We start from the raw sequence: 25,961 nt of genomic DNA, 5'->3' as shown, positions 1-25,961 counted from the left end.
CCCCTCGGGGGAAGTCTGACTGCCGGTTTCGGCCTGATCCCAGGGATGGGGCCAAAACCGGTAGTCAGACATCCCTCTCACAATCCGGGACCACTGACTTCTAACTGCGTACCTGACTGCCTAATCACCCCTAACTGCTCCCCCTGCCAGCCTGATCACCCCTAACCACCTCTGCCTACCAGCCTGATTGCTCCTAACTGCCCCCCTGCTAGCCTGGTTACCCCCAACTGCCCCCCTCTGCCTGCCTGGTCGCCCCCAACAGCCCTCCTCCCCCACCGGCCTGGTCACCCCCAACTGCCCCCCATGCCGGCCTGGTCACCCCTCACTGCCCCCCTCTGCTGGCCTGGTCACCCCTCACTACCCCCCCCCCCCCTGCCAACCTGGTCGCCCCACATAGCCTGCTGTTTGGTTGTTCCTGTGAGAGCATTGTGACCAATTTGCATATTACCCTTTTATTAGTATAGATAGGAGGAGAGAAGTGGATTTCTTAATCATTTGAAATTGAGCTGATGAATCTCTGGGAAATTGTTTTAAGGTCAAGGTTTTCAAACGAAGCCATAGGACTTTTGCCAGCACAATGGATGACAGCAGCCATAGAATGCCCACCTTAACCACACCCACTGATCTGTCCTAGGCCCCCAGAGTACCAGGACAGCCACGCCCTGGCCTCCATAGCTGCAACACCCACCACCAGGGCCTCCAGAGTAGTTTCCATCACAGATGCAGCATAGAATCTTGGGAGGTGAGGATGAGTGTGAGCTATTATTGTCACTATTGTGTGGAATGCCCTTCCAGGCACTTCCTGGCTTGGAGTGACAGTATGCCTAATGGCTGAGACCACAGACCTTCCAGAGAATCTCTCTGGCGCTGACATTAACAACGTGGATAGACTTTGGGTCCACTGGTGCCTCTCAGCCTCAGTTTCCCCACTATGAAGTGGAGACAGACATCTCTTCCTCACTCGGTGGCTGTGAGGGTGAAATTAAATTGCCATAACGTGTGTACAAAGTTTTAGCACAGCTCCTGACATCCAATAACACTTTCTCACACACCAGCTATTTTCCTGTTTTTGCCCAGAGAGGAAAGGGTCTGGCCCATGCACCTTTAACCTCTCTCTTCCACCCCATAGCAAAGTGGGGCGGGGGGGGGGGGGGGGGGCACAGTTCCCCTTGTTTCTGGGCGGGTCTCTGACTCAGCTCAGGGCACCCCCTACCCTTGCCCAGCTCCCCAAACCGGTCAGGGCCCTTCTAAAGGGCTCATTAGAGGGGAGAGGCCCCTCTCTGCATTCTCTTCTTCCTCTCAGGATCCCCAGGGTCTGGGCATTAGGGAGGCTCTTATACAAATGTGACCGAGACACCTGGCCCTCCCAGGGGCAGGAATGGGGGCGCTGGAGGCAGGCTGGGGGGGGGGGAGGGGGTCACGATGCTGGGTTTTCCAAGGGCGGAGCCGGGATGCCCGGATGCTGTGGCTGCGGGCGGGGCAAGCTGGTGGCTCCCTCCTCCCTCAGGAGCTGTTGGACCTGTTGTGCCCCCCCCCCCACACTTCCGGGGAGGGAGGCAGAGCAGCCTCTCTCCTCCCTCTTCCCAGCCACCTGTTTCGCAGGCAGTAACAGCAGCGCCCAGAGTGCAGAGGGGAGCGCGCCGAGTCCTGAGCGGGTGAGGGGGTCGGGGTTGCCGGGCAGCGGGGGGCTGGAGACTTGGCTTCCTGGGGCTGCGCGGGTGGAGGAGGCTGGAGTTCGGGCATCTAGCTCCCAGGAGGAGCTGAGGACTCAGACTCCTGGTTTGTCCAAAGAGAGGGAGACTAGGAGCCCCGACTCCTGGGTCCCTGGATGAGATGGCACGGGCGACACTCTCTACATTGGGGTCAGAGCCAAGTCTACGAGGTCCCGGAGAGCAGGGGACGGGAGCCCGGACTCCTGGGTCCCCGCGGGAGAAGGAGATGGGGTCGCTGTAAGGTTGTCCAGGGCTGGGGAGGGTGGGAGGCTGCTGGGAGGGTACAAGGCGCCACACCTGATGGAAGGGAGAAACCTATAGGGGGCGAGCTAGGACCCGGACTCAAATTTCGGTCTCTTCTCCGGAGGCGTGGCAGCCCTAGGAGCCCGCGAATCCCGCCTCTTAGAACTCCAAGCCACGCTCCCGGAATGCTCAGTCGCATCCTTTGATCGCTTAGGTCTCGCCGGCTTGGAGCTCCCGGGCCCCGCCCCCACGGCGCCAGGCCCCGCCCCCGAACGCCGGGCCCCGCCCCGCGGTGCCAGGCCCCGCCCACCTTCCGCCGGGCCCCGCCCACCTCCCGCAGCGCCCGGGCCATGGGGACGCCGAGCCGCCCCAAGGAAGGGACTCCGCCGCCGCCGGTCCCAGAACACGATGTGAAGATTCAACCGCAGGGCGTACCCCAGCCCCGGGAGCACCCCAAGGGCCCCCGCCAGCTGGAGGCTCCCGAGGTCCTGGCGGAGCTGCCGAGCGGCCGAGGAGCTGAGCAGCAGGCGGAAGAAGAGGAAGAAGTGGGAGAAGGCAGCAGCACCGAGAGCAGCCGGGACGCGGTGAGGGACCGGGAGGGCGGGACCTCGGGGGACCCGGCAGGTGACAGTGGCAGCCAGAGACCGGTATGGAGAGACCAGAGAGACACAGAGATCGGAGAGACAGCGAGAGCCCCAGAGATAATGAAACTCCTGAGAGACTCGGACCGAGGGGAAGACAGACCCCTAGAGACCTGTGTGCAGAGACCAGATGGACAGAGACCCAGGGACGGGGAGACTGAGAGACAGAGACCCCAAAGAGCCAGAGACACAGGCAGGCCAGAGAGAGAGAGAGTGACCTGGAGGCCGAGACTCGGAGAGATGGGTGTAAAGACAGAAACCCAGAAACAGGGCAGAGATGCTCAGAGAAACAAAAACAGAGCCAGAGGAACCTTGAGAGAGGGAGATACTCCGAGGAAGAGATGGATACTGATTGGGAGAGAGGAAGCCCAGAGAAATGGGGGAGGGAGTGGTGGTGGTGGTGGTGGTGGTGGTGGGGCGAACTCAGAGAGACCTGGGGAGAAAGAGAGATATCCAGGCTTGACACCCAGAGAATAGGACCTGGTTAGAGAAAAACATCTTCCTTGACTTGGCTCATACTCTTTTCCGGGACTGCGGGGGGGGGGGGTGGGGGGGGGGGGAAAAGGGGGGGACCCTGGGGCCGGGTGGTCTTGGGACCTGCACCCTCCCTTGAATAAAAGTGTGGTGGCTGCATTAGGCCATTAAGACCCCCTGAGGGGTATGAGGTGGGGAATACTCCTATTTAATGACTGCTGGGGTCCAGGGCTCTCCACTTGACCACACCCTCTGCTCTCTCAGGGGGAGGCCCCACCTCCTGAACAGATCCCAGCCATGCCCCCCACACCCACCCAGGCTAAGGAAGGGGTGCGAGGGGTGGCGCAGCGGCTTCGAGGGCAGCAGCTGGAGGCCCTGACTCGAGTGGCCCTGATGGAGCAGCGAGTGAAGGAGCTGCAGCGCCAGAGGAAGGAGCTGCGGATCGAGGTGAGGCTGCAGACTCACGGGAAGCCTCCCAGCCCTTTCCTCCTAGGGGATCCAGCTCCAGGCCTCCAGCCCCGCCCTCCCCAGCCCTCGGGGCCCCAGCCCTTGCATTCTCTTCGCAGATGGAGGTGGAGGTGGCCCTGCTGCGGGGTGAGCTGGCCGGGGAGCGCGTGGCCGCCAGGCGGGAGGAGGAGCAGCTCCGGGCGCTGCTGGAGCAGCAGGTGGACACGGAGCAGGGCAGCCGGGAGCAGCGGGAACAGGTCTGTTTGTCCTGCCGGGTCTTCGTCATCAGTTTCCCTCCTTGTCAGAAGAATATTCCTGGTGGGGTCCTGGGATCAGGGGCTGCTAGGACCAGGGTTACCCCTGTTCCCCAAATGGAGATACTGGGGCTGGGCAGGGAGGCTGTCGTGGAACAGATGCCCTCCTTAATTTCTCCTGCCTCCCTGACCGTGATGTGGGGGCCTCTTCCCTGCCCCACTCTCCTTGGTCTCTTAATGCCACATTGTGGGAAACATTAAGCCAACAAGCATGGCAGAGTCAGGTGGCCGCCATATTAGGGCACTTACTAGCTTCAGCGGTGATTAACTCCCATTCCTGTTTCATGTCCCTCAATTTGCTTCCCTATCCCTAGTTTTGAAAGCCCATCCCAGGCATCATATTATTATTATTATTATTATTATTATTATTATTATTTTTTGTTAATCCTCACCCGAGGATATTTTTTCATTGATTTTTAGGGAGAGTGGAAAAGAGAGGGAAAGACAGAGAGAAACATGGATGTGAAAGAAACACATCGATTGGTTGCCTCCTGCAGGAGCCCAGACCAGGGCCTGGGCCGGGAGGAGCCAGCAACCAAGGTATTTGCCCTTGACCAGAATCGAACCCGGGACCCTTTGGTCAGCAGGCCGATGCTCAATCCACTGAGCCAAACTGCTCGGGCTATTTATTTCTTTTTTAAACATTTATCTTTATTGTTGAACGTATTACAGATGTCCCCCCACCCTTTTTTTTTCCCATTGACCCCCTCCATCCCGCACCCACCTCTCCCAGGCCTTCACCACACTATTGTCTGTGTCCATGGGCTATGCATATATGCATATAAGTTTCCCAGTTAACCTCTCCCCACTCCCCCAGCCCCCCACCCCACCTTCCCTCTGAGATTTAGCAGTCTGTTCCATGCTTCTGTGTCTCTGGATCTTTTTTGTCATCAGTTTGTTTTGTTCATTAGATTTCACATATGAGTGAGATCATGTGATACTGGCTTTCTCTGACTGGCTTATTTCACTTAGCATAATACTCTCCAGGTCCTTCCATGCTGTCTCAAAGGGTAAGAGATCCTTCTTTTTTACTGCTGCATAGTATTCCCTGGTGTAAATGTACCACAGCTTTTTTATGCACTCATCTGCTGATGGGCACTTGGGCTGTTTCCAGATCTCAGCTATTGTAAGTTGTGTTGCTATGAACATAGGGGTGCATACATTCTTTCTGATTGGTGTTTTGGGTTTCTTAGGATATATTCCTAGAAGTGGGATCACTGGGCCAAATGGCAGTTGCATTTTTAATATTGTTTTATTTCCAGTTTTCATGTTTCCAGATTGTCTCAAAAACGCCACTTGGCTGTTTGAATCAGGTCCCCCAAAGGGTTGAAATGCTGTGTGTGTTGTGTCACGTCTAACCGTCCCCCCTGCTGCTGCGTTCCATGTTATTTGCTGGAGAAACCAAGTCTCTGTCCCATGGTCAGGATGTGGCCCGTGTCCTTTGCCCTGTTCCTCTTCCTGCAGCAGGTGGTGGGTTAGAAGAACAGGCTGGGTCAGATTCACGTGTGCTGCGTGCTGTGCCGGGTCAGGGGGCGTCACCTCTGGTTGCCCAGACCTCAGTGAGCTCACTCTGATCTCCTCCTAATAACCGTTTACCTAAAGGCTAATTTAACATCCATGCATTGGTGGTCATTGCTTGCACTGGTTAACATTATAACTTAGAAAATGGTAACTTGGTAATTCTATCAGTTGTTCTCTTTGCCCTTATCTTGTATGTTGTAATTTCCTTGGGCTGGGTCCAGGGTCCTCATTCACCCTCAAAAAGCCTGTATTTCTCCCAGCCCTGATTTCCCTCCTGTAATCTAGACCTGTGTCCTGCTTCTTAAGATACTGGTTCCTGGATGCATCTTCCTCCCTCAGACCCAGGAGGCCAGGCTCCCAGCCACCTCCTCCCTCAGACCCAGGAGTCCAGGCCCCCAGGCCTCTCCACCCTCAGACCCAGGAGTCCAGGCTCCCAGCCACCTCCTCCCTCAGACGCAGGAGTCTTGGCCCTTCTCAGTCCCCATAACCAAAGCTGACCTCAGCAACACCCTTTTCCACATTGTCCCTGTCCCACCCTCCCTCAGTCAGTCACCAGGCCAGAGTCCTGGACCTTGCTCTGCACACCTCTCTGTCGTTCACACCCAAGCCTGTCAAGCACCATGTCCTGTCCTTTCTGTTCCCTGATCCTCTCTAGTCTGTGTCCTTTGCAGCCCTACTGCCCAGGCCCAGTGTAGGTCTCATCTTCATTCTCGGAGGACTCATGAAGGAGCGGGTGTCCACCCCTTGAATCCATCTCCCAGAGATCCTTTCGATCCTTCCACAGCTCCCCATTGCACCAGCAGCTGGCGGTCTGTCTTCTGCGTGAACAGGAGCCGTGGGAGAGAGAGGGTGCCGATGAGCAGGAGCTGGAGGGACCGCAGGGGACCCACAGTTCCAGGGTGCTCTGGCCAAGGCCTCCAGCGCCAGCCCATTTCTCAGTGGAAAGAACAAAGGCCCAAAGTCACAGGAGGGCCGGAATGTGGGCATGCCGTCCAGTCCCAGACCCTTAGCCTGGTTGGCCAGATGGTTCCTTAGCCTGGTTGGCCAGACTGGACGTGAGCTGTGCCCGCCTTTCCACTGTGGTCTCCCACCGCGCTCACTGTCTCTACCCCACGGCATCTTCTGCCTCCCCGACCAGAGGTTGCCCCTAAACTTCCCATACTTTTCCACTTCATGGCGCATTTGCAACATGCTGTTCCCTCTGCCCCAAATGCCCTTCCAGCCCCCTCTAGCTTCCCAGGTCTTTAAATGCTCTCTAATGTTCACGACTCACCTTAAAATCCTTACATCCAGGAAACCTTGGGTTACCCCAATAAAATTGCCCCGCCCCCTGGGTTCTGACAGTCTCTGCATTTCATGGCCCTCATTGTCTCAGGAGGCGGTAACTGATGGTGTCCCCACCTGGAGCCCAGGGACCAGGCCTCATCCCCGCTCTGGGTCCCAGTATCAGTCACCCAGCATGGATGTGTTCTGCATTCATTCATTTCTTTCTTTCTTTTTTTAAAAAAATATATTTTATTGATTTTTTACAGAGAGGAAGAGAGAGGGATAGAGAGTTAGAAATATCGATGATAGAGAGACATCGATCAGCTGCCTCCTGCACAACCCCTACTGGGGATGTGCCCGCAACCAAGGTACATGCCCCTGACCGGAATCGAACCTGGGACCCTTGAGTCCACAGGCCGACGCTCTATCCACTGAGCCAAACCGGTTTCGGCTGCATTCATTCATTTCTTGAATGGCTGTTGGGATGATGCCTACTCTGGGTAGGCCAGTACAAGAGTGGACCAGACACACGGGGTCCTACCCTCACGGAGCCGTCCCCAGGCAGGGAGGGGTCTGAGGTCCAGCCAGCCTGGCCCTTGCTGGCCTCCGTGTCTGTCCCGTGTGCTCAGGGGAAGACGGAAAGCCTGGCTTCTCTTTCAGGAGCAGAGGCGGCTGAGCCAGGAGAGGGAGCGCGTGGAGGGTCTTCGTCAGAGACTTCGGGAAGCCCAGGGGCGGCTGGACTCACAGCCAGAGGACCAGCGTGAGCGGCTTCTGCAGGGCGTGCAGGAGGTGAGGGCCTCGTGCACCTTCCAGGTCCCTCCCGCCTCAAGACCCAGAAGTACAGGCCTTCCGTACCCTCCTCCCCAGAGCCCCCCAACCCCCAGGACTCAAGTCTGGGTGCTCCTTGGCCGGGAGTCCTGGCCCAGCCCCTTCCCCTCCTGAGCCCTGGGCGGGGTCCAGCCCTTTTGCGTTTCTGCCCGCAGATTCGGGAACAGCTGGATGTGGCCCAGCGTGCCTACGAGGACCTGGAGTTCCAGCAGCTGGAGCGGGAGAGCCGGCGGGAGGAGGAGGATCATCGGGACAGCCCTGGCGTTGGGGGGCCGGACCCCAAGGTCCAGGAGCTTCAGGCCAGCGTGGCACAGCACAGGGTGAGCTGGGCTGGACTAGCCTGCCTCCCTCCCTCACGTCCCCCGCTGGCTCTTCCGCGCCGTTGCGGGCCCTCTCTCTGTTGCCTGCCTGTGTCACTTCGCAGCCGTCACAACAATAGCTGCTGTTTACTGAGCGTTTGCTGTGTGCCTGCGCCGTGACATTTCACGGGCATTTAGTCATCGAATCCTTACAACAGTCCTAGGTGGCACAGCGCATTTCCCCCCATTTTACAAATGAAGAAACTGAGGTTCGGGGTGTTCGTTTGTCAGGGATAGAGCTGGGATTTGAACCTACTCGGTCTTCGCCACTACACCCTATGCCTGTCAAACCCCCGGTCCGAAAAGGCCTCCCACCGGTCCTTTCTGGGAGCCTCACGTCCTAGGGGCTGACAAGGCCGCTGGGGAAACCAGCGTGTCTGTTTCTACTTAACACAAAGCTCCCGGCAGTTCTGGGTGGCAGAGTTCCCCGCCCCCGGGTCTGGGTTCCTGTCTCTCTCTCTCCCTTTCCTCTGTCTCCCACAGCTCTGTCCGCCTCGGTGCTGTTTCTGCCCCATCGTCTTTCTCTGCATCTCTGCCTCTTGGGATCTGTCTGGGTCCTTCTTCCCGTGTCTTCCGGTTTGTTTTCTGTTTGTCCCTTTCTTTTTTTTTTTAATTTCTTTATTGATTAAGGTGTCACATATTTGTCCTCATCCCCCCATTCCCATCCCATACCCCTCCCCACGGATGCCCCAACCCCCTGTTGAACTTAACCGTTGGATAGGCTCATACGCATGCACACAAGTCCTTTGGTTGATCTCTCCCCCCTCCCCCCAACCTCCCCTATCCTCCCTCTGAGGTCCGATAGTCCGATCGATGCCTCCTTGTTTCTGGTTCTGTTCTTGTTCCTCAGTCTATGTTGTTCATCATTTCCCCTAGATGAGCGAGATCATATGTCCCTAGATATATACTTATGAGAACTGAATGTGAGACGAGCAATAATAGTTATGCTGACAGGCAAATGAATCAGTCTGTAGTGAGTTTCTTTCTGGACCAACAGTTCTTTTGAGACCCAATTTCAATGTCCACCAGTTCCTTATGTGTACATGTCAGCACTGACCCCTCAGCTCTGGATGGTGGACAAATGGTGGTAACGGAGGTCCGACTCCCTCTGGTTTGGTCTCGGCCGGACTCAGGGGCACGGCTTCACCCGGACTCAGGGGCACGTGGCCTCACCCAGACCCAGGGGCACGTGGCCTCTCCCAGACCCAGGGGCGCGTGTGTTTGTCCCTTTCTCTCTCTCTGGCGACTCGCCCTGGGTCTCCGTGTCCCTTGGTCTCTCCGTGTATCAAACCCTCCATCCCCTCGCTGGGCACCCCCAAGGGAAGAAGGCACCAGGGAGCTTAACGCTGAGTCCCCCCAGCCCCTCCCGGGTCCCAGGGGCTCTGTTACGGGGTGGTTCTGTGGGAGCCGCTGGGGACGCTGAGTAACGGGGGCCCTGGGGGGTCCTGCAGCGCCGGATTCAGGTGTTGGAGGAGCAGCTGAAGTCGCTGGGCGAACAGATGGCAGCTGAGAGCCGGGGGCTGAGCCAGAAGAAGGAGGAGGCCCTTCAGGCCCTGACACAAGTAGGTGGCCCCCAGTCCGCCCGCCCTACTCCCCCGGCCCCCCTTCCCCGGGGCACCCCGTCGCCTCCCTGAGGCTGGGAAGGCCCATTCTGCCTCGGAGGTGTGGCGGCCTGTGATGTGATGCCTTCCCCCAGGAACGCAGCCGACTGCTCGAGCTGAATTGCTTCCAGGGAAACCCCGATGGAGACTTATCTGAGCCCAGCCAGGCCCTCACTAAGGTACGGGGATGTCGTGCACCTGTCAGCCCCTCCTCCCTCCACCCCTCCTCCCTCGGGATCCAGGACTCTCGGCCTCTAATCCCCTTTCCCCCGTGAGCCTCAGGAATTTGGGTCCCCGGCTCCTCCTCCTCAGTCTGCCCACCGTCCCTACTCACGCTGGGAGACTGGACAGCAAGCCCACATTCCGGCCCTCCTGTGACTTTGGGCCTTTGTTCTTTCCACTGAGAAATGGGCTGGCCCTGGAGGCCTTGGCCAGAGCACCCCGGAACTGTGGGTCCCCTGCGGTCCCTCCAGCTCCTGCTCATCGGCTCCCTCTCTCTCCCACAGCTCCTGTTCACGCAGAAGACAGACCGCCAGCTGCTGGTGCTCCAGGACCCTGCTGCGCACACGGCTGCCCCCGCCTCTTCCTGCCTCTTCTCCGTTCACAGCTCCTTGCAGGTGCCTTCCCCCCCCCCCCCCCCCCCCCGCCTCTCCCTGTCCCCCACAATCCCACTGGACGCTGTGTCTTTAGGACTCCCACTGTGGTCTTCTCTGCCACGGGTGCCAGAAAAGGTTGATCAAGGGGAGTTTCTAGTTTTAGTTTGATCAGACTCCAGCTTTATTTATTTATTTTTTCCTTCTGCCTAACCCCCTTCTCTGCCCTGGAGAAATGGGAACGTGTATGTGCACCCAGGAGTGCATTTTATTTTCTATTATTTTTTTAAAAACGTTTTTCATTGATTTTTTTAGAGGATGGAAGGGAGAGGGAGAGAGAGAGAACATCGATTGGCTGCCTCTCGCCACCCCCCCCCCCGCCCCTGCCCGACCACCAGGGATTGAGCCTGAAACCCAGGCATGTATGTGCCCTGATGGGAATCGAACCAGTGACCCTTCAATGTTCAACCAACTGAGCCACACCGGCCAGGGCCGGAATAAAGTCTAAAAGCATCAGAACGGGGCATATTGATAAGAAGGCCTCCTCTCCCCACCCCAGAAGCAGCACAACTTCTTGTTTCTTGAGTATCCTTTCCAGATCTTCTTCTTTTAAAAAATATATTTTTATTGATTTCATAGAGGAAGGGAGAGGGAGAGAAAGATAGAAACATCAATGATGACAGAGAATCATTGATTGGCTGCCTCCTGCACACCCCCTACTGGGGATCGAGCCCACAACCGGGGCACATGCCCTTGACCGGAATCGAACCCGGGACCCTTCAGTCCAGAGGCCGACGCTCTATCCACTGAGCCAAACCGGCTAGGGCTTTCTGGATCTTCTTAGACGTGGGAGTCCCACCTTATTAACGGGACAAAGATTTTTGAATGGTTGCTATTGATTTTTTTTTTTCTACTGATTTTTTAATGAAATAGAGTAGGCGGTGGCGGAGTGTGGTGCCTGAGGTGGGAGAACGCTAGGTGACTGTAGTTTTGTTTGCGTTGTGTGGATATGGGGTTGTGGTAAGCACTAGAAATTGGTAGCTCTTGTTATATCATGTAAAACTGTGCAGGAATGTGTGTCTTAGCGACGAAGTTGGCTTTTATTTTATAACTTCATACTCTATCATGGAGATTGTTTTCCATGGAAGCATTTAGAGCTGACTCACCATTGTTAATGACTAATAACAACAATATAAACAATAACAGCAATACTAACGACAACTGATACTGACTGAGTCTTTATCATGTGCCAGACACTGTTTTAAATGCTTCACATGATTCACTCACTTGGTCTTGCAAAAGCTCTACGAACTAGCTTCTTAGATCCACGTTAGAGGCGCAGACACTGAGGCAGAGAGGTGAGGCTAGCTGGCATGTGACAGGGCTGGGCTTCGAACCGCGCACTCTGTTTTCAGAGCCTGCGCTCTCACCCACCCCGGGCTTCCCTGTGGAAACAATTCTACTATGTCTCTCTTTTTTTTAATCCCCACCCCAGGATATGTTTTATTTATTTTAGAGAGAGAGGAAGAGAGAGAGAAACATTAATATGAGAAACACTGATCAGCTGCATGTCCTCTCCCCCCAACCCCCCTGATGCCCCGACCGGGCATAGAACTCACAACCCTTTGGTACGCGAGATGCCCTCCAACCAGCTCCAACCCACTGAGCCACGGGGCCAGGGCTGTCTTTTTTTTTTTTTTTTTTGAGTTTAGGGAGAGAGAGAAACGTCGATATGAGCGTCACATTGACTGGTTGCCTTCTGCACGCGCCCTGGACAGGGCTGGGGAGCACAGGCCAATGCTCTAACCACTGAGCCAAACAGGTCAGGGCAAGGCAGTGTTTACTAAAATACATTTTAAAAAATAAATATAGCCCTAACCAGTTTGGCTCAGTGGCTAGAGCGTCAGCCTGAGGACTCAAGGGTCCCAGGGTTCGATTCTGGTCAAGGGCATGTGCCTTGGTTGTGGGCACATCCCCAGTGGGGGGGTGTTCAGGAGGCAGCTGATCGATGTTTCTCTCTCATGGATGTTTCTAGCTCTCTATCCCTCTCCCTTCCTCTCTGTAAGAAATTAATAAAATATATTTTAAAAAATAAAAATAAAATTAAAAAAAATATTTTATTGATTTTTTTTTTTACAGAGAGGAAGGGAGAGGGATAGAGAGTTAGAAACATCCATGAGAGAGAAACATCGATCAGCTGCCTCCTGAACACCCCCTACTGGGGATGTGCCCACAACCAAGGTACATGCCCTTGACCGGAATCGAACCTGGGACCTTTCAGTTCACAGGCTTATGCTCTATCCACTGAGCCAAACAGGTCAGGGCTAAAATACATTTCATTTTCAAAATTGAGCTATCCGCTGTTCAAGTGTGTATACATTTTTTTGGGGGACACCCTGTATATAATGAAAATATACTATTTCATTGTGTGCTCAGAAGAACCCCCAAAAGTAGGTCCTAGGAACTGGGTCAAGGGTGGGCAGATAACGTCTGGGAAATTAACTTTGCAGATAGTTTCCGTGGAAGCCTGATAAAGGTGGAGTATCAGCTGGGTTGCCAGGCAACCGACTTAGAGTAAATAGGGCCCTTCTCAGTGAATTGCTTATCTATAAACACTTCCCGGGAAGCTGTGTCCATGCCTATGGAGTTGATTCCTGAGTTACTGGCCCCGGTGGACAAGAAGCTTCCAAGGCCAGGTGGGCCCTGTGCCTGCTGATAGGGTCTCATCCCCACCTTGCCCCTGGGTGTCCGGGGGGCCAGGCCAGGCACGCTTCTGTGTGCTTTGCACGAGGTCACTCGTTTAACCCTTGCATCAGCCACAGCGGGCAGTGGGTCGTCTCCCACTTTGCAGAAAGGAAGTCTGAGAAGAGAGGTGGCCTGCCAAAGTCACACGCCCGGTGAGTGGCAGAGCCGGGCTTGAGCCACGTCTGTCAGTTGCCATGGCCTGTGCCTTTTGGATGACTAGCGCTGCTTGGAATCCTTCAGGATCCAGTGGGCACCGTGGTCAGCACTGGGTCAGAGGGAGCAACTGGGGGCTGCAGGGCACAGCAGAGTCCAGGGAGTATTTCCTCACTCAGCGGGTAAACACACCCAACTAGACAAATGAATGTGTGATTCAGCAGGTTGCTCCTCCTAGCCCCTTCTCCTCTCTCACTCCAAGTGCTATTAGATCCGCCAATTCCACCCGGTCTTTCCAGCATCATGTGATGTCTGAGGACGGCCTCTGCTCGGGTTCAGATACCTGTCCTACCCCTTCCCAGCTGGCTGGACTTAGACCCGTCTCTGTGCCTCAGTTTTCTTCACTGCAAAATGGGAATAATAACAGCACCCACTGGTTAATGGTTAAAGGCTTAGCGTGGTGCCTGGCACAAAGTAGATGCTCAGTGAATGTGGGCTGCTGGTACTCTGATCCCAATTTCAGTGATTAGTAGTATAATTATGAGCATCCTTCTTCTATCCACTTCCACCCTCATCTCTGGTTTTTGTGACCCTATCCTGGCTTCCTGCTTCCTCACTGATGTCTCATCTTATGTTTTGTCTCCCAACGATCTATCCCCACACAGCCGTCTTCCGACTTCAGTCCTCCCCATCAAGTGCCCTTAGTTGCCCCCGGGGCCGCCTCACCTGGGTCTGCCAGCCCCTGCATGGTCTGCCCCTGCCCACCTCTCCCCACTCTCCCCACTCCTCGGCTCAGCTGCAGGAGCACTGACCAGCCGGTACCCGTTCCTGTCTCAGGACCTTTGCACTTGGCCCATTCTGGGGCGACACTCTAACCTACTGAGCCACACCGCAGAGCCAGGTTGCACTTAATTGCCATATTTATTTAAATATACTTTTATTTATCTTATTTATTTATTTTATTTTATTGTTAATCCTCACATGAGGTTATATTTTTCCATTGATTTTTATTTTTATTAAAAAATATTTTTATTGATTTCAGAGAGGAAGGTAGAGGGAGAGAGAGCTAGAAACATCAATGATGAGAGAGAATCATTGATCGGCTGCCTCCTACATGTCCCCCACTGGGGATTGAGCCCACAACCTAGGCATGTGCCCTGACTGGGAATCGAACCCTGACCTTCTGGTTCATAGGTTGACACTCAACCACTGAGCTAGACCGGCTGGGCTCCATTGATGTTTAGACATAGTGGAAAGGAAGGGGAGAGACAGAGAGAGAGAAACATTGATGTGAGAGAGACACATCGATTGGTTGCCTCCTGCAGCACCCCGACCAGGGCCAGGGATTGAGCCTGCAACCTAGGTATGTGCCCTTGACTAGAATTGAACCCGGGACCCTTCAGTGTGAGGGCTGACTCTCCAACCACTGAGCCAAATCTGCTAGGGCTTTATTGATTTTAGAGAGAGAGGAAAGGAGAGGGAGAGAGAAATAGAAACATTGATGAGAGAGAAACATCAACTGCCTCCTGCACACCCCCTCTCCCACCCCTCTCCACCCCCCTACCTGCTGCTGGGGATTGAGCCTGCAACCCAGGCATATGCCCTGACTTACTATTTTTTTAAAGCGAACATTCCCCTCATTCAAAGTTCAAAGGGCATGGGAGGTTATGCAGAGAAAAGGCTCTTTCACTATTATTTCCGTCCATTCAAGTCATCTGCTGGGGGCGGCTGGGGTGACCAATTTCTGTGTCTTCTTGGAGATGTTTGTGTTTACACATTCTGTCATGTATGCACTCTCCTCCTCTTTGTGCGTAGATATGTCTTCACCCTGCTCTGTGCTTTTTTTTGTTTGTTAATCCTCACCCGAGGATATTTTCCCATTAACTTTTAGCGAGAGTGGAAGAGAGAGGGAAAGACAGAGAGAAACATTGATGTGAGAGAGACACATCGATTGGTTGCCTCCTGCACGTGCCCTGACCAGGGCCTGGCCAGGGAGAAGCCTGCAACCTAGGTACATGCCCTTGACCGGAATCGAACCCGGGACCCTTCGGTCCGCAGTCCGACGCTCTATCCGCCGAGCCAAATCGGCTATGGCCTGCTCTATGCTTTTATCTTGGGGATTATTTTCTCTCTGGATATAAAGAGCATTCCCCCCCCCGCCCCCCCCCGGTTTACTGTATGGACTGCAGACTTTTCCATGGTGAGGAAGATCCCTGCTCTGTTTCCCCTGCCCCCTTCTGTGGGCGCTGTGGCGGCCTCCAGGCTTCTGAGGGGAATAGCCTTGAACTCAGGTCATTTTGCCTATGTATGAGTATGTCCATAGGACATAGTCCTACAAGCGGAACTGGAGCTCAGAGATTTATGCATTTGTCATTAAAAAAAATAAAAGAGCCCTAAGCGGTTTGGCTCAGTGGATAGAGCGTCGGCCTGCGGACTGAAAGGTCCCAGGTTCGATTCCGGGCAAGGGCATGTACCTTGGTTGCTGGCACATCCCCAGTAGGGAGGTGTGCAGGAGGCAGCTGATCGATGTTTCTCTCTCATCAATGTTTCTAGCTCTCTATCCCTCTCCCTTCCTCTCTGTAAAAAATCAATAAAATATATTTAAAAAAAAAATAAAAGAGCCAAATTGGCCTCCATAAACGTTGTTCCAGTAGAACCCCCTGCCCTCCCCCCCTCCCGCCCCCTAATTTGTGGGAGGGTCTGGGTTTCCCACGTGCCCACACACGGTGGGTTTTTTTCTTTATAGTTTTATCAAAATGTAATTCACACACCACACAATCCACCCAGTTAAAAAGTGTAATTCAGTGGCTTTTCGTATATGCAGAGTTGTGCAACCATCACCCCAACTTTGGGGCCTGTCCGTCACCCCTCAGCTCCCTCTCTTCCCCAGGTCCCTGGCAGCCACTCACCTACTTCCTGCCTGGACGTTAGCCGTGTGGTCCTCTGAGACTGGCCGCGCCCTCAGCATCGTGGGCAGGGGAGCGTTTTGGTCTGTGCCAGTCAGATGGCGGTTTTACTCAGCAGTCAGTCCTCGGACTTCCGGTCGAGATTGAGCATCTTGTGTGTTTCCAGGGCTCCATCGGCCTCCAAAGGAATGGAAGCCTGTCCCGGAAGAGGGGAGAGAGACTGAGCCAGAGGGGATCCCCCCGCCCTCTGTCCCTCCATTGTACTGGTGAGGACCCCCTGTCCCGGCATACCCCCCCCCTCCACCCCCCGCCTTCCTGCAGCACAGGGTGGAGGAACTTGGCCTGGATGCCTGTTGGGGCGGAAGTGGAGGGAGTGGACAAGGGCGAATCCCAGCCTCCTAGCCCCACCTCTCCTCGCCCAGGACCCCTGGAGGCCTCAGCCCTCACACCAGCAGCAGGAGACTCGGGGAGACACCCACTCTATCAGCTGCTGACCTGCGGCTCTGGGAATAGGTGAGTCATCCCGGAGAAGGTGGGGAGATGGGGGAAGAGGCAGGGCCACTGTAACCTGCCCCGGCCTCCGTCCCCTCCTCCTAGCTGTACCCAGGCGCTCTACCCAGACATCGCCCGCATGGAGCGGCTCCTGCAGCAGGCCGTGGCGGAGCGGGAGCGGCTGCTCAAGGCCAGGGTGAGACCCCAGACCCTCCTGCTTAGGGTCAGGAGATTCAGCCCCACCTCCTCCCTTAGACCCAGGAGTCCAGGCCCCCAGCCCTCCTCCCTCAGACCCAGGAGTCCAGGCCCCCAGCCCCTCCTCCCTCAGACCCAGGAGTCCAGCCCTCCTCCCTCAGACCCAGGAGTCCAGGCCCCCAGCCCCTCCTCCCTCAGACCCAGGAGTCCAGGCCCCAGCCCCTCCTCCCTCAGACCCAGGAGTCCAGGCCCTCAGCCCCTCCTCCCTCAGACCCAGGAGTCCAGGCCCCAGCCCCTCCTCCCTCAGACCCAGGAGTCCAGGCCCCAGCCCCTCCTCCCTCAGACCCAGGAGTCCAGGCCCCCAGCCTCTCCTCCCTCAGACCCAGGAGTCCAGGCCCCAGCCCCTCCTCCCTCAGACCCAGGGGTCCAGGCCCCAGCCCCTCCTCCCTCAGACCCAGGGGTCCAGGCCCCAGCCCCTCCTCCCTCAGACCCAGGAGTCCAATACATTTCCCCCCCAGATCTTATTGGTCAGTATCACCATTGACTCCTTTCTGAACCCACAGGAAGGAACAAGAAGGACCACAGAAGGTTCCTCAGGTCCCACTGTTCCTGCCATCATGGTCAGTCTCCTACCCTCGCCCCACCTGTCCCCTGCTCCTTTTCGCCCCCTGACCTCTGCCCTTTCTTAACTCGCCTTTTCCTCTCCGTGGTACAGAAACATTTCCTGGGCTTGGCAAGGGAAGGGGAACTAAAAAGACGTAACTTCCGTCCCATTGTGATCGTCTGTACCCACAGCATGTCCTTGGGCAGCATGCTCCACTTCCCTGTACCTCAGTTTCCTCTTCCATAAGTGGGTGACAGTGTCAGCAGTTACTGCAAAATGAGGGCAACTGCATCCTGGGGCTTTTCAAAATCATTTAAAATTTTTTGTGTTTATTTTTGGTTCTTTTAAAATACTTTTTATTATAGAACTAGAGGCCCGGTGCATGAAATTCGTGCATGGGGGGAGGGTTCCCCTCAGCCCATCCTGCACCCTCTCCAATCTGGGACCCCTCGGGGGATGTCCGACTGCCTGTTTAGGCCTGATACCACAATCTGGGACCACTGGCTCTTAACCGCTCACCTGCCTGCCCCTAACCACTCTGCCTGCCTGCCTGGTCTCCCCTAACCACTCTGCATGCCTGCCTGATCGCCCCCTAACCACTCTCCCCTGCCAGCCTGATCGCCTCTGACTGCTCTCCCCTGTTGGCCTGATCGCTCCTAACCACCTCTGCCTCGACCCCCGCCACCATGGCTTTGTCTGGAAGGACATCTGGAAGATGTCCAGTCTAATTAGCATATTACCCTTTTATTAGTATAGACTATTCAGGCATATACAAAAGTAGAGAGAATAAACCCCGAGATGCCCACCATGTGGCTTCAGTGATGATCAGTATTGAGTCTTGTTTTAGTTGCCAGCTTTCATGGACTTCCTTCTCTGCAGTGGAATATTTTACATCAAATTGCAGATATCCTATCATTTCACCCATTCCTCACTGTGTATCTCCAATATATAAGTATTTTTTAACATAAACATTCCACTGTCACACTTATCAAGACTATTAATTCTGTGACATCCTAATACCTGGTCCATATTCACATTCCCCTAATTGTCTCCAAAATATCACAGGGACTGTGGTTATTTAAATCTGAATCCAAACAAAGCCCTCACAATACGTTTTTTAAATATCTCAAATTGCTGAGATGAAAAGTCCTCCATTTCCACTTTTTTTAAATCCTCACTTGAGGCTATGTTCTTTTATTGATTTTAGAGAAAGAGGAAGGTGGGGGAGAGAGAGAGAAACATCAGTGTGAGAGAAACATTGATCAGTTTCCTCCTGCACACGCCCCGACTGGAGTTGAACCTGTAACCTAGGCATATGCCTTGACCGGGAATCAAACCCATAACCTTTTGGTGTATGGGATGACACTCCAACCAACTGAGCCACCCAGCCAGGGCCCTGCTTTTTTAAAAAGTATACACACACACACACACACACACACACACACACTGAGTGGCCAGATTATTATGATCTCTGAATGCATAATAATCTGGCCACTCAGTGTATATCTTATATAATAAAAGGCTAATATGCAAATTGTACCCTCAACCAGGAGTTCGACCAGCAGGTAGGCTGGCCAACCGCCATGTCCCCTCCCCCTGGCCAGGCTGGCTGGACCCTACCCATGCACAAATTCATGCACCAGGCCTCGAATACTGAGTGGCCAGATTATTATGCATTCAGAGATCATAATAATCTGGCCACTCAGTGATATATATATTTGTTGACTGCAGAGAGGAAGGGAGAGGGAGAGAGAGAGAGAGAAGCATCAGTGATGAGAGAGAATCATTGATCGGCTGCCTCCTGCATGCTCCCTACTGGGGATCGAGCCCACAACCTGGTTCATGTGCCCTGACTGGGAATCAAACCGTGACCTCCTGGTTCATAGGTCGATGCTCAACCACTGAGCCACATCAGCTGTGCCCCACTTTTTTTGTTGTTTGTTAATCCTCACCTAAGGATATTTTCCCATTGATTTTTAGAGAGAGTGGAAGGGAGGGGGAGAGACAAAGAGAGAGAAACCTTGATGTGAGAGACACATCGATTGGTTGCCTCCTACATGGGCCCCCACCCGGGCCGGGATGGGGCCTGCGACTGAGGTATATGCCCTTGACCGGAATTGAACCCAGGACCCTTCAGTCCGTGGACCGACGCTCTATCCACTGAGCCAACCTGGCTAGGCCCCCACATTTTTTTTTTTTAAATGCCATCTTTTAATGGGAAACAACCGAGTCATTTATCTTGTAGAGTTTCTCACACTCTGGATTTAGCTGCGAGGCTCCATATTAAAATGGTATTTCCGCCTCTGCATTCATACATTTCTGTTGTAAAGAACGCGACAGGGCGGGAAAGTGAAGGTCACCCTCGAGCCCTCCTCCCGTCGCGGCTCCGGAGGCGCAGACGTTTTCTGTGGTTAGAAAGCCTTCGAGTTTTCTTACACTTTCCCACACGCCCTGCCGAAGCCCTGTGTTGTGAACTTATTTTTCTTGGAAATGAGCACGTCGCTCCCGGCCTGCTTTTTGCTTTCCCACCACGGGTGCTTTCCTTACTCATTTCTCCCCCGCTGAGGGGGTGCCTGCCGTGAAGTGGGCCCCGTGGCAGCCGTGACCGGAGTGACAACCCCTGCCCTCGGGGAAGCCGGCGTTTCTTGGGAGGGACAGACAGGAAGCTGCATCAGTCAGTAAAATAAGGTGCTGTTACAGAAGACCGGAGAAAGCCAGGCCACGCTTAGAGAAAGGGAGTTACATTTTAATTATGCGCAGGCCCAGAGAAAACTGTGCCTTTCAAATTCTGGGCCCCCCAACATGGAGGAAACTTTTCTTATTTATATCTTTTCTAGCTCTTTGTCTCCCAAATTTGGAATGAGACTTCCGGGCCTTCTGAGAAAGAGGTCCTGTGTGCTGGGACAGGGGCCATGAGTCCATATCTCAAGGCCTGGCCTGGCGCCAGCACTGCCAGCTCTGTCTGGGGCGTAGTTTATGGCCTCTCTGGAATGGGAGTAGTCTTATTTTCCTTATTATTTAAGCAAGCAAGCGTTTACAGAAGCCAGAATAGCAGGGTTAAAATTTCAAACAGCAGTTTTTATATAAGATGGATGCTTCAGTGCGTGTCGGGCTGGTAAGAGCCAGGGAGTAGATAGAGCCCGAGGGGTGGCAGAGCCGTCCCGCTGTCGGGCACAGCTCCAGCTCATTAAAAATGAAGCGCCCTCTTCGTGGCAGCATCACTTATTAACTAGTGTGTCCCCGGGTTCGCACCCAAGAGGAGAATCACCGGGTGGGAGAGCCTGACAGAAGCAGCCCCCGGAGGAGGGTGCTGGTAACCCCGAGGTTCAGTTCAGGCAAACAGGCTCTGAGAGGGGCAGGGGTTCCGTGGGGGTGAACAGGTGGGCAGGGAGAGAGTTGGGAGTCCAGAGCCCATCCTGCTCTGGATCAGGGCCGACTCCACCATGTCCTACCTGGGTGGGTCCCCTCCTTTCTAAAGCCTCAGTTTTCTCATCTGTCAAACGGGGACAGTAATGGGTGTTTTGGGAGAGGAAACGAGGTGATGGCTGTGATCACTCAGTACAGTGCTGGGCGCACCGGGGGTCCTTCCACATACATAGGTGACCTGTAGTATGACCGTGTGGATTTGGCGATATGACCCGTAGGCTTCCAGGCCCCAGTGGGTGTCCTTTTAACGGTCTCTGCCCCTCCTGTGCATTCTCTCTGTTTCTCTTCATTTCCCCGTTCTTCTCCTGCTCGCTTTCCCTCTCTCCCTCCTGTGGGTCTCATCTGTTTTTCACCCCTTCTTGCTCGGGCCTCGCTTTAGTCTTCTCAGCCCTCGATACTCAAAGTGTGGCCTGTGGACCAACAGCATTAGCGTTCCCGGGGCTTGTTAGACGTGCAGAACCTCACCCCACCCCAGGCCCCACCTGGAGTGACTGAGTCTGAGCTTGCATGTTAACAAACGCCCCCGTGGCGCTGCTTACGCGCTGGGCTGAGCCACGCCCAGAGCCTCAGGACTACAGGGTCACATCGTTCTTTGCAGGGAACATTCGGGAAGAGTGGGTCTGATGGGCTGGGCCTGGGAACAGTAGACACTTCCAGGGCCTTAATTTAATTCTCTCCTTCTGGCCACAGGAGACAACCCCTGCCTGGGAGTCCCGTCTTGGTCAGCTCTGGCTGTGTGACGTGGGCTCGGTGACAACCTCTCTGAGTCTTGGTTCCCATTTCTTTAAAATGGGGATAAAGCCCTGGACAAGTAGCTCAGTTAGTGAGAGCATCCTCCCAGTACACCAAGGTTGTGGGTTTGATCCCCAGGAAGGGCACATGCAAGGATCACTGACGAATGCCTAAATAAGGAGAACAACAAATCTGTTTCTCTTCCTCTCTATCTAAAAAAACAAAGCAAAAATGGGGAGGATAATGTGCTTACTTACCCCCCAGAGGGTTTGAGTGGGCAGAGGCGTTACACCTATAAAGTGCTCAGCATAGGGAATGGTCAGTAATTTCATCACAGCCACAATAATAATGGAATCCGTGCTCTCGTTTATTGATCACTTGCTGTTTGGTCCCTGGTTAGCGGGCGGAATATGAGGGTCCCACTGTGGAGATCCTCACCTCTCTGACGTGCCTTTGGTGTTTCAGGGTGAGCTGTTAGGTCTTTTTATATATATTTTTAATTTATTTTTTATTTTAAAAAAATATTTTATTGATTTTTTTTACAGAGAAGAAGGGAGAGGGACAGAGAGTTAGAAACATCGATGAGAGAGAAACATCGATCAGCTGCCTCCTGCACACTTCCTACGGGGGATGTGCCCGCAACCAAGGTACATGCCCTTGACTGGAATCGAACCTGGGACCTTTCAGTCCACAGGGCGACGCTCTATCCACTGAGCCAAACCAGTTACGGCAGCTGTTAGGTCTTGAAACCCTGGGTTCCGGTCCCAGCTCTGCCCCCTAAGCTCTGGGTGACTTCCGGTAGATTTCTTCTTCTCCGTACCCCAGTTTGCTCATCTGTAATATGGGACTCATAGTAGCCCTGTCCCAGGGGCGGCAGTGGGGAGTCAAGGAGTTGATGCTGGTAAATCTCTGGCAGTTTCATAGTCAATAAATGTAGCTGTCAGGTTCATCATTATGATTGTCATTTAAAAAATGTTTTTATTGATTTTTTTTAAAGATGACTGAATTTATTTATAAAATATATTTTATTGATTTTTTACTGAGAGGAAGGGAGAGAGATAGATAGCTAGAAACATCAATGAGAGAAACATTGATCAGTTGCCTCTTGCACACCCCTGCACTGGGGATGTGCCTGCAACCAAGGTACGTGCCCTTGACCGGACTCGAACCTGGGACCCTTCAGTCCACAGGCTGATGCTCTATCCACTGAGCCAAACTGGTCAGGGCTTTATTGATTGATTTTAGAGAGGAAGGGAGAGAGAGAAACATCGATTTGTTGTCCCACTTATTTTTAAAAATATATATTTTTATTGATTTCTGAGAGGAAGAGAGGGAGAGAGAGATAGAAACATCAATGATGAGAGAGAATCATTAATAGGTGCCTCCTAACCGCCCCCTACTGGGGATCGAGCCAGAAACCCGGGCATGTGCCCCGACTGGGAATTTGAGCCGAGACCTCCTGGTTCATAGGTCAACGCTCAACCACCGAGCCATACTGGCTGGGCTCATTGGTTGATTCTTGTCTGTGCTCTGGCCCGGGATCAAAGCCGCCGCCTGGCGTATGGGGACCACATTCTAACCGACTGGTCACTGTTAATGATACCGTTTAAAGGCCGTCACAGGCCTATGCGTGTGTGCAGCTGTGAGCAGCTTCCCTGTGGCTCCAGGCTTCAGGACCCCCTCCTGACCCCATGCTGCCCCCTTCTCTTCTTTCCCAGGCCCCGCCCACGCTCCCACCCCGCCCTCCTGGCCCACGGGTCTTGGATCTCCGGCAGCACCTGGAACGCTGGGGCCACAACCCCGAAAACTGCCCACATGTCCAGGTGTCCGGGGGCTCCTGCCGCGGGGCCCTGGTGAAGATGGGTGGCCGCATCAAGACCTGGAGGAAGCGGTGGTTCTGCTTTGACCGCCAGGCCCGCCGTCTGGCCTACTACTCCGGTAAACCCAGCCTGGCCGCGGCGGGCCCAGGGCCCTGGGACAGCACACTCAGGGGCCTTCCCCCCAGACACATAGGGGTCCCAGCGCCCATCCCCCCTTCTCTCTTAGGCCCATGGGTCTGGATCCCCAGGACTCCGGAGTCTAGACCCCCCACTCCCCACTTCCCCCAGGGCCCAGGAATTTGGTCCCTACTCCTTCCTAACCCACCACAACTCAGGAATCTGGGCTCCCACCGCCCCTCTCCCCCAGGACCCAGGAGTCCAGATCTCCACCCTCGTCTTCCTCCTATAGAAAGCCTGCCTCAGTCACATGGATAACAGTTTTGTACAGTTCTGGCTCCCACACCCCATTTTCCCAAGATACCCAGGAGGAGTCAGACCCACATTTCCCGTGATCCCCTCCCCCCGCCACTCCATCACCAGGAGTCCAGGCCCCTCTCGCTTTTTCTGTAGGGGAACCAAGGAAGCTGACCTCTCCTTGGGTGTCAGGGACCAAGGCATTGAGGGACCTCGGATGCCAACCCCATTCGCTAGTCTTGTCCGGCCTCCGCACCAGTTTCCCATTTAGCATCACCATTCATTCACCCTCCAACTCTAGACTTGGGCCCAGTGACCCCCACCCTGCCCAACACACACACACACACACACACACACACACACACACACACACACTCACACCTCACTAACTGCTCCTTCCCACCTCCCTCTGTCAGATAAAGAAGAGTCCAAGCTCAAAGGCGTCATCTACTTCCAGGCCATCGAGGAAGTCTATTATGACCACCTACGCTGTGCTTTCAAGGTGAAGTCCCCGCTTGCTCCTAACCCTGTCCTGGCCTGAGCCCCTGCCGTCAGGCCTTAGCGAGTTCCCGGGAAAGGCCCTCCACGCCCCCCCCCCCCCCCCACGGTCCGGGGTACTCCATCCAGAACGGGATCAACAGGTCATTTCACTGCCGGGGCCAAACGTTAGGAGTGCAGTCTCTGGCTCCCAGCCACTGTTACTCTTCTTGGAGCAGACATTTGGCAAGCTCTGAGGCGAAGCTGGAGAGACGTGAGCGAAGACGGCAGGGTGAGGGCTGGGGCAGCCTGGGAGCATCTGGAGGAGACAGTGGCTCCAGCTTCGGTCCGAAGTTGCCAAATGGGAATGGGCCTCCCCCTGTCACATCAGTTCTTTTTCCCCCTAGAGCAGTGGTCGGCAAACTCATTAGTCAGCAGAGCCAAATATCAACAGGACAACGATTGAAATTTCTTTTTTTTTTTTTTAAATATATATTTTATTTTTTTTACAGAGAGGAAGGGAGAGGGATAGAGAGTTAGAAACATCGATGAGAGAGAAACATCGATCAGCTGCCTCCTGCACACCTCCTACTGGGGATGTGCCCGCAACCAAGGTACATGCCCTTGACCGGAATCGAACCTGGGACCTTTCAGTCCGCAGACCGACGCTCTATCCACTGAGCCAAACCGGTTAGGGCTAAAATTTCTTTTGAGAGCCAAATTTTTTAAACTTAAACTTCTTCTAACGCCACGTCTTCAAAATAGACTCGCCCGGGCCGTGGTATTTTGTGGAAGAGCCACACTCGAGGGGCCAAAGAGCCGCATGTGGCTCGCGAGCCGCAGTTTGCCAACCATGGCCCTAGAGGACTCAGGAATTCAGACTTTTATGACAGTGCAGAGCCACCAGTTTAAATGTTGGGAACTGGTACAGTGTGTAGAAACGGGTGGGGAGAGCAACCAGTTGGGACATCAGGGAAGTGACTAACTTCCTTTTGCCAGCCTTAGTTTCCTCACCTGCAAAATGAGCACACTTCAGCCCATTTCCTCAGAGGTCAAAAAGTCAAAGACAGATGATGGGTGTAAGGGATTTACTGAATTCGGGTTTGGCCAGTAAGAACTCAGTGAATGGGTTGTAGAACACACCCGCTTTCCCCCGTTACAAGCCAGGGAGACCTATATTTTGGAGAGGGGAAACCTGAATGCTTAGATTTCTAATATAGGACAAGTTAGGCCGGGGGGGGGGGGGGGGGGGGGGGGGGGGAAGGAACATGGGATTCCTCCTTTTAAATTCCTCTCTCCCCAAATTCCAAGCCCCTTAGATGTGTTAATTCACCTACTCCTCCTAACCCAATGAGGCAGGCCGCATTATTGAGGAAGGCCGATGGGGAAACAGATTAAATAACTTGTCCAATGCCACGCGGCCTGTGTAAGTCCCAAGGCTGGGATTCCAACCTGCATGTTCTCTGAACCACCTCCCCTCCACCCCTTACCCCAGAGCCCCAACCCGCGCCTGACTTTCTGCGTCAAAACCTACGAACGCCTGTTCTACATGGTGGCACCCAGCCCCGAGGCCATGCGTATTTGGATGGACGTCATCGTGACCGCGGCGGATGAGAACCACGTCCCCTGAGCGGCACCACCCGCTTGGTGGGGGGGGGGACGGCCAGCGAGGCCCCGCCCACCCCGGAGCCTGGCCCCGCCCACCCCGGGAGCCTGGCCCCGCCCCTTTGGAACTCAGCTGGGAATCCTGCAGGCGCTGCGCTCCGCTGGCCTGAGCCGCGCTGTTCTCTCTGGGCTGCAGGTGCCTTCCCCCTGGACGGGAAGCCAGCCCTGGGGCCCTGTCCCGGGCAGCAGGGAGATTGCGGGGGCGGGAAGGAACTATTTATTGGCGCTCCTGTGATACCGAATTAAACATGGAGGAAAAATTGGTGATGGTTTTTTTTTCCAACCCAGGCATTTGTGCCCCTCGGCCCCCTGGGCAGGACATCCGAGTTATTT

At 54.4% G+C, this 25,961-nt stretch overlaps 1 protein-coding gene across 3 annotated transcripts; it reads left to right on the top strand.

The window, feature by feature from the left end:
* Positions 1-1,609: 1,609 nt before the first annotated feature.
* On the top strand, positions 1,610-25,878 carry PHLDB3 (pleckstrin homology like domain family B member 3). Of its 3 annotated transcripts, none has more exons than XM_028135166.2 (16): positions 1,610-1,655; positions 2,170-2,539; positions 3,335-3,517; positions 3,637-3,774; positions 7,279-7,407; positions 7,602-7,766; positions 9,257-9,367; positions 9,502-9,585; positions 9,913-10,023; positions 15,970-16,069; positions 16,226-16,316; positions 16,401-16,491; positions 17,054-17,110; positions 22,971-23,190; positions 23,903-23,988; positions 25,459-25,878. In XM_028135166.2, exons 2-16 carry the CDS (start codon positions 2,306-2,308, stop codon positions 25,591-25,593), a joined length of 1,935 nt encoding a protein of 644 aa, XP_027990967.2. In that variant the 5' UTR covers positions 1,610-1,655; positions 2,170-2,305; the 3' UTR covers positions 25,594-25,878. The 3 variants fall into 3 exon arrangements, with proteins under 3 accessions (XP_027990967.2, XP_054566578.1, XP_054566579.1); XM_054710603.1 differs by lacking the exon at positions 25,459-25,878 and adding an exon at positions 24,963-25,028; XM_054710604.1 differs by lacking the exons at positions 22,971-23,190; positions 23,903-23,988; positions 25,459-25,878 and adding an exon at positions 17,206-17,385.
* Positions 25,879-25,961: the final 83 nt, after the last annotated feature.

Source organism: Eptesicus fuscus, chromosome 21 (assembly GCF_027574615.1).
Source record: "Eptesicus fuscus isolate TK198812 chromosome 21, DD_ASM_mEF_20220401, whole genome shotgun sequence".
Taxonomy (NCBI): Eukaryota; Metazoa; Chordata; class Mammalia; order Chiroptera; family Vespertilionidae; genus Eptesicus; species Eptesicus fuscus.
Note: the sequence above shows the minus strand (reverse complement) of the source record. Positions and strands in the feature narration are given on the sequence as shown.